Genomic DNA, 8,376 nt, shown 5'->3' on the forward strand with positions numbered 1-8,376 from the left:
ACACCCACTGCCGGGGAGTTGATTCCGACTCACAGCGCCCCTAGAGGACAGAGTGGAACTGCACCACAGTTTCCAAGGTTGTCAATGTTTATGGAAGCCAGTTGCCACACCTTTCTCTCCCGAAGGGGCTGTTGGGTTTGAACCGGCGACCTCTTGGTTACCAGCTGAATGCCTTAATCACTGTGCCACCAGAGCTCATTTCTTTACATAGAAAGTGCCGAATGTTTGTTATCCTTGTAACTTATCTGGCCTTCCCGCCTCCGCGGTTCTGCCTGTGTCCCCCAGACCACATCCACCACCTCTGTGACAGCCGCCACGTGGCCGTCTTCCACCGCGGCCGGTTCTTCCGAGTTGGGACCCACTCCCGCAATGGCCTGCTTTCCCCGCGGGCCCTAGAGCAGCAGTTCCAGTGGATCCTGGAAGACCCCTCCCCCGCCCGCCCCCACGAGGAGCACCTGGCTGCCCTGACCACGGCGCCCAGGTGAGGGGCAGAGGGCAGCGGCTGCCAGAGGCCCGGGCGGCATCCAGGGTGGCGGCAGGGCAGGTGTGGGGCGGGGCTGCGACGAGGGCCAGGCTGGGCTCAGGCAGGTCCTCCGGCAGAGACACGTGGACCCAGCTACGGAGGTCCCTGGAGATGCGGGCTGCGGAGGCCCTGGGAGCTGTGGAAGGAGCCGCTTTCTTTGTGTCTCTGGACTCTGAGCCCGCAGGGCTCACCAAGGAGGACCCCACGGCTTCGCTGGATGCCTACGCGCACGCCCTGCTGGCCGGCCAGGGGTATGACCGGTGAGTTCCCCAGGGACTCGGACCCCACCTAGACCTACCACCTCTAGGACCTGCTTGGTATTCAGACTTTGGACCCCAGACCTAAAGACTCCACCCCTCAGGGGCCCAGACTCAGGTAAACCAGACTCCAGACTTGGGGGCTTCTTACCCCGGGAAGTTCTAGACCTGAGAGACCCCAGGCCCATAACTCGGACCTTGGACACCTCAGAATCAGAGACCTCAGACAGAAGACAGCTAAACTCTTGGCATCACACCTGGGACCTCCAGACCCGGGACCCCAGGTGTGAGGACCACCAAACCCCAGCTCTAGGACCCTCAGTCCCAGAGGATCCCTAGACTGGGACCCCAGAGCCATAACCCAGATCCAGGGACTTCAGATGTGAGGGTCACCAGACCCCCGATTTGAGCCCCCAGACCCTGGGAACTCCTAGTCCTGGGACTCAAGACACATGATGAAGACCTATTTCAAATGTAAGAACCACTGGATTAGGATCCCCCAACCCAGAGAATCCCTAGACCTGGAACTCCAGACCCTAGATCCCTGGACTCAGGACCCCAGACTCAGGACCCCAGACCACTGAGGCTCTAGACCTCAGTGCATGCACTTCCAGGCCCACACTCTTGACCCAAGCACCCCAAGCCCAGGCCGCCACCCCCACAGATCCTCCCATAACTTCCTCAATGTCCATCAGGCGCCCTCTGCTTTCCTTTGCTCCAGGGCAGCTCCCCCAACTTCCCAGCATCCTCCACAAACCCAAGGCCATCTTTAACCCCTTCCTTAGCATGTTCCTAGGAGCTCGGTAGCATAGTGCCTAAGGCACTTGACTGCTAACCAGAAGGGTGATGGTTCAAACCCACCACTCCTTGGAAGGAAGATGGGGGATGGGGTAATCTACTTCCGTAGTGGTACTGCCTCTGAAACCCAAGGAGGGGTCGCTATGAGTCAAGTCAAGTCAATGGCAGTGACTTTGGTTTGGGCTTTGCTTCCAGTGGGTGTGGTTTGGGCTTTGCTCCCATAAAGACTGACAGCCTTGGAGACCCTGTGGTGCAGTTCCACTGTGTCCTCTAGGGGCGCTGTGGGTCAGAATCCCCTCCAGGCACTGGGTTTGGTTTGGGCTTTGCTTCTGTGAAGGTAGGAGCTCTGATGGTGCAGTGCCTAAGGCATCTGACTGCTAACCAGAAGGCTGGCGGTTCAAACCCACCAGCCACTCCTCGGAAAGAAGGTTGGGCAATCTACTTCTGTAGAGATACTGTCGCTATGAGTCAAGTCCAACTCAATGGCACATAACAACAACAACAACAGCATGTTCCCAAATATCCCCAAATCCTGGACACATCTGAGACATTCCAGAGAACCTTCTTAGAGACCCCCAGACCCCCTACAGATGTTCATACCAGGACTTGAGCCCCGATTCCCAGACCTTGCTACCCTGAAACTACCTCCCCAGGTCCCCACTCCTTGGTGATTCCTCTGAACTCTCACCCACAGCTGGTTTGACAAGTCCTTCACCTTAACTGTCTTCTCCAATGGGAAGCTGGGCCTCAGTGTGGAGCACTCATGGGCCGACTGCCCCATCTCAGGACACATGTGGGAGGTAGGGGACCCCTCACTCCGATTCCCAAAGCCCTTCCTCTCCAGGACCCCAGGGTCAGAGGTGAACGCCTCAGAGAGAAAGATCAGCCCAGGGTCACTCAGCGAAGAAGGGGATCTGAGATGAGTACCTTCCTTTGATGACTGGGAAAATTGGGGCTCTCTTCGACTGGGAAAATTGGGGCTCCGAGAAGAGAAAGGATCTGCCAGGGCTCACCCTTACGTTCTTTGTTCTGTTAATAATATTTTACGGTGTTTGTGTTGAACGTTTACACAGTAAATGAGATTCCCATCTGACAATTTCTATAAAATTTATAGTTAACTAATGCACAAATGTTGACCATTGGTTACATTTTTCCTTGCAATAATACGCCCTTCAATTGCATTCTAATTGTTCTGTTACCCTTACCACTGTCTATGAGGAAAAATGCAAAGCTGCCAGATTTTGTTTTTCTTTTTTTCAATTGTGGTAAAAATACATAACCAAACATTTGTCATTTGAACCTTTTTTACATGGAGATTTCAGTGACATTAATTACAATTGTTACCTTGTGTAACCATTACCACTATCTCTATCCAAGTTTTTTCATCAACCTTAACAGAGACTTGGCGTCCCTGGGTGGCCAAAATGGTTAAGCACTTGACTACTAGCCAAAAAGTTGATGGTTTGAACCCACCCAGAGGTGTCTTGGAAGACAGACCTCAAGGTCTGCTTCTGAAAGGACACAGCCTTGCAAACCTGGATGGAGCAGTTCTACTCTTCCCACGGGCAGTTGCCGTGAGTCAGAAGCGGCTCCACGGCAACTAACGACAACAACAAAACCATCTGAAACCAAGTGCCCCATTGACAGTAACTCTTCCTTTTCTCCTCCTCCCGGCCCCTGGTAACTACTAAGACAGTGTTATCTCTAGGTCTAGACATTCATAAATGAGATCCAACCATCTTTGTCCTTCTGTGACTTACTTCATTTGATGAATTTAAGGTTCCTCCATGCTCTAACATGTATCAGAACTTCCACTTCTTCAAGGCTGCATAATATTCCATCGTAGGGAAGGACCACTTTTATTTTTCCATTCAAAAAGAAAATTTAGCCCAATGATTAAGAGTTCCCTCTGAAAGATGTTACCTGTAGGTTAATGCTGTATGACAGTTTTGACATCTGTGCTTTCTTTTCTTTTTTGTTTAATTTTCAATTTTTGTATTGTGATTTTGGATGAAAGTTTACAGAGCAAATCTGTTTTCCATTCAGCAGTTCATACACATTTTGTTTGATGACATTGATTGCAGTCCCCACAGTGTAACCTTTCTCTTCGCACTTCCTCTCTGTGTCCTTCCTTCTTATGCATTCCTGCCCTCTGGGCTATCTCCTTGTGCAAATACTGCCCTTCTGATCTCCCCTGATTGATTGGTCTAAGGAGTATACCACCTCCTTTGTGTAAATGTTCACCTTATATGCCTGTGTATGGTTTGGCTGGAAGCCACAGAAGTGAGTTCAATTCCAGGCTTGAAGGGTGAGAAGGTGGATAGCCCAGATTTTGTGTTTCCTACGTCAGCTGATGGATTTTTCGGTTGTTTCCACCTTTTGGCTATTTTGGCAATGAATGTTGGTGTACAAGTATCTGTGTACCTACCTTCAGATTTTGTGGGTATATTCCTAGGAATGAAACTGCTGGGCCATCATGTAATTCAATTTAACTTTTTTGAGGAACCACCACACTGTTTTCACAGTGGTTGCACCATTTTATGTTCTGACCAGCAATGACGAGCGTTCCAGTTTCTCTACATCCTCATCAACACTTGTTGCTTTCTTTTTTCTGATCATATGCATTCTAGTGTGAATGAAATGGCATCTCGTTGTGGTTTTGATTTGTATTTTTCTCCCAATATATTTTTAAATGGGGGGATATTAATGTCTTCTTCCTAAGGTTGTTTGAGAATTAAGTGGAAATGTGAACAGAAAGTGCTGGCCAGGAGTAGGTGCTCAATCGGGGTGGACTTAAAACACTGAACAGAAACAATGAACGTGGGTACCGCTCAATCAGAATGGACGCAGGTGCCCTGGAGGTCTGCTGGTTCTACCCCTTCAGTCCCAGAATCATGGGGTGGTTCCTGGCAGGGCTGGTGCAGCCGGGCGATGGGTCTTTATGTATCAGTCAGAAGGTCAGGGTCTTACTGCTGAGTAAGTAGGTACCACTTGAGTATGAGTCCTCCTCTCAAAGACTGTGGACCTGAAAACCTGCCTGTGGACACCAGAGTTTTCTGTTTCTTAGGAGCCCCTAAGAAACCCCCCTCTCCTAAAGGAAGTTAAGAAAAAAGGACCCTGGTTAGATATCCTGTGGTCCAGAGGTAGGAAGGACACTGACTGCCTCCATTTGCACACAGTTCACTCTGGCCACAGAATGCTTTCAGTTGGGCTACTCCGAGGATGGCCACTGCAAGGGACATCCTGACCCCACACTGCCCCATCCCCAGCGACTGTACTGGGACCTTCCAGATAAGGTGAGGGTAGGTCTTCAGGTCTCTCTTCCATGTCTCATAAATCCTAGCTTTGACTCCAAACTCATCCCTGTCCCCAGTCTTAACCTCAAAACTAGCCCCATTCCTAACACCAACCTCATCCCCAAACCTACACCCATTCCCAAGCTATCCCAACCCCAACCCCAGACCAACCTCATTCCAACCCTGATTTCATCCTCAACTCCAAACCTCACCCTGTTTCCACCTTCAACTCCATCCTCAATCTCATTTGCCAATCTATCTCCATGCCCAGTCTCAAACTCAACCCCAATTCCATCCCCATTCCAATTCATCTCCATCCCAAATCCCATCCCCAACACTACACCTAAACTCAGTCCCATCTGCAAACCCAACCCCATCCAGTCTTCAGTGGCAACTCAGTCTCCACGCCCAACCCCATTCCCAACTCAACTTCAACTGCAGACCAACCCCAATTCCATTCTGATTTGCCATCTGTATCACCATCCTCCTCTTTAACCCATTCCTCCTGTTCCATCCCCTTCTTCGTCACTGCCTCCGAATTCCACCCCAACTCTTAACTCCATCCCACTCTCCACTACCAGCCCTGTATCTAACTCTAACCTGACCCCATCCTTAATACTCAGCTATTCTGTGCTCCCTCCTTCTCTCACAGATCCAGCCAGCCATCTCTCTAGCCCTGAGGGGAGCCAAGACCTTGTCTGGAAACATCGACTGCCACGTCTTCCCCTTTTCCCACTTCGGCAAAAGCTTCATCAAATGCTGCCGTCTGTCTCCGGACAGCTTCATCCAGGTGGCCTTGCAGCTGGCCCACTTCCGGGTCAGTGCGTTTCCCCAGTCCCCTCTTAGGACCTTAAGCCCCTGAGACCTGTCTCCTCAGCTCTCTCACCAACATTCAATGTCGTCTCTTGGTTGCCATTGTGGGCCGCCATCTTGATTCTCTTTCCCAGCCACACATTCCTGGGTGGGAGGAGGCTGGGGCTCCAGACGGCGGTGGTTCACATCTGGGAAGACTTCCTGAGCCCCACTGACAGGTTTCTCTCCTCCTCGTCGCGCAGGACAGGGGTCAATTCTGCCTGACTTACGAGTCGGCCATGACTCGCTTGTTCTTGGAAGGCCGGACAGAGACGGTGCGGTCTTGTACGAGGGAGGCCTGCAACTTTGTGAGAGCCATGGAGAATGACGAGAAGACAGTGGGTGTGGGCCTCATTGGAGGCTTTGGTCATTTGGTCACCCATACATTTGCAAGTATTTAGGGAGCATGTACTAAGGGCCAGGCCCATGATGGGTACTAGGGACACATGGATGAACCTCAAGGGGCCTGCTAACGGGGAGGGAAAGATAGATGGTTGAGTAGAGCACAATAAGGGATTTAGTGAAGGTACCACGTTGTGGGAGTCCCAGGATGGGGGAAATGGTTAGAGCACTTTGCTGCTAATGGAAAGGTTGGAGGTTTGAGTCCACATGGGGGTACCTCAGAAGGCCTGGGGGTCTGCTTCCACAAGGTCAGCCATTGAAAACCCGATGGAGCACAGGCCTGCCCTGACACACAGACGGTTGCTGTGAGTCGGAATCGACTTGGTGGCAACTGGTTTCTATATGGCATGGGGCGGGCACTGAAGGAGGAGCCATTTCTAGTGATTTGACTAAGCCTCTATGTGACTTCCTTTTGCACTATTCCTCATGACCCCTAAAAGATCCCTGCTCAGCCCCCTCCAGGACCTGAATGCCGCCCCCCTCTACTCCCTCTCCCTGCTACCTATGAGGTATTGTGGGTCAATGGAAGAAGTTTGGGCTCTGGGCTCAGACAGGCCTGGCGACCCATCCCCAGTTGACTCACTGTGTGGCCCTGAGAAAGTTAACTCCCTTCTTTAGCCTCCCTTGCCCCTCTGTCCAATGGGATTAACATCCATTGCAGGGATGTTGCACGAGGCTGGGTTGAGGACAGGTGTGAGACAGTCCTCGGCAGCCCACTTCCTGTCCCTCCATGACCTGTGACTTCCCCGTGGATCCCAGGACACACAGTGCCTCGCCCTGTTCCGCGAGGCGGTCGAGAAGCACCAAGCCCTGCTGAAGGCGGCGATGAGCGGGCAGGGGGTCGACCGGCACCTCTTCGCACTGTACATCGTGTCCCGATTCCTCCGCTTGCAGTCACCGTTTCTGGCTCAGGTTGGGGTGTGCTGAAGGGTCAGAGTGGAAAAAGCGGAGAGTCACGGGAGAGAGAGGGACTTCCAGGAGAAGAGGGAGATGTTGGGAAAGGGAGGCGTCAGAAGAGGAGAGAGGGATAAAGGGAGCTCTGGTAGCATAGTGTCTAAGGCACTTGACTACTCACCAGATGGCTAGCGGTTCAAACCCATCAGCCACTCCTCGGAAGGAAGGTTGGGCAATCCTACTTCCGTAGTGATAAGTAGTGATAACTGCCTCCACTCGAGGGCACATAACAACAACAAGAGAAGGGAAGGAAAGGGGTGTGGCTAGAGGGAAGGGGCGTGGTCAAGGGGAGGGCGTGGTCGCGGGAGAGGGGCGTGGTCAGGGAGTAGAAGAGGCGAGGTGCAGAAGGGGACAGCTTCCGAAATTGCCCGTCAGGGGAGGAGGTTAGAAAGGGCACACGCTGCATGGTTGGCGTTGAGCCAAATGAGCGCAGCCCCCGCGGGTCCATTTTTCGCTCATACACATGGGACCTGATCTTGTCCCTCAGGTGCACTCGGAGCAGTGGCAGCTGGCCACCAGCCAGATCCCTATTCAGCAAAGGCACCTGTTTGACGTGCACAATTACCCCGACTATGTTTCCTCCGGGGGTGGCTTCGGGCCTGTGAGTGGAGCTGGGGGCCTGGATTCCTGGATCTGAGTGAAGGGGGGGCGGGACTCCGGGATCTGAGTGAAGGGGAGCAGGATCTGAGGGAGGTGGGGGCTCATGATCTGGACACCTGAGTCTTGACGTAAGCAGAGGGCAGAGCAGGGCTGGAGGCTTGGACTTCTGGGTCTGAGGGAGGAGGGGTCGGGGGCCGGGCTCCTCACTGGTGGTGTTGGGGGAGGCGGAGGGTTGTTTGTCCCCTTCACTCTTTCCCACTCCAGGCCAATGACCATGGTTATGGTGTGTCTTACATCTTCATGGGGGAGAACATCATCACCTTCCACATCTCCAGCAAAAAGTCAAGCACAAAAACGGTGAGATAAACTTGGCCATAACCTCCCACCCTTCTCCCTCAGACCCAGGAGGCTTGTTTCCCAGCCCTCAGGGGTCCCTTCCAGCTTCCCCGGACCTGATAATGTCTTCCTCTAGGACTCCCACCGGCTAGGACAGCACATTAAGGATGCACTGTTGGACGTGGCCTCCCTGTTCCAGGCCGGGCAGGGTCTTGGCTGCAGGCGCAGAGGGTTAGGGACGGACTCCGGGCACAAGAGTGGGTCCCTCTCCAACCAGACTCAGAGCTCCAGGCACCCCCAACATCTGACTTCTGACCCCTTCCCCCAGGGAGCTGGTCTCCCTGAGGAACCAGAGTGA

At 52.8% G+C, this 8,376-nt stretch overlaps 1 protein-coding gene across 1 annotated transcript in view; it reads left to right on the forward strand.

The window, feature by feature from the left end:
- CPT1C (carnitine palmitoyltransferase 1C) overlaps positions 1-8,376 on the forward strand; it is an 18,482-nt gene extending 10,106 nt beyond the window's left edge. The window contains exons 8-17 of the mRNA XM_007943017.1: positions 193-481; positions 601-783; positions 2,273-2,378; positions 4,758-4,874; positions 5,527-5,691; positions 5,930-6,064; positions 6,888-7,040; positions 7,570-7,683; positions 7,947-8,039; positions 8,155-8,376. Of these exons, the coding sequence (XP_007941208.1) occupies positions 193-481; positions 601-783; positions 2,273-2,378; positions 4,758-4,874; positions 5,527-5,691; positions 5,930-6,064; positions 6,888-7,040; positions 7,570-7,683; positions 7,947-8,039; positions 8,155-8,376 (1,577 nt within the window). The remainder of the gene's footprint in view (positions 1-192; positions 482-600; positions 784-2,272; positions 2,379-4,757; positions 4,875-5,526; positions 5,692-5,929; positions 6,065-6,887; positions 7,041-7,569; positions 7,684-7,946; positions 8,040-8,154) is intronic.

This window comes from Orycteropus afer, unplaced genomic scaffold (assembly GCF_000298275.1).
Source record: "Orycteropus afer afer isolate SDZICR_OR568_19922 unplaced genomic scaffold, OryAfe1.0 scaffold00099, whole genome shotgun sequence".
Taxonomy (NCBI): Eukaryota; Metazoa; Chordata; class Mammalia; order Tubulidentata; family Orycteropodidae; genus Orycteropus; species Orycteropus afer.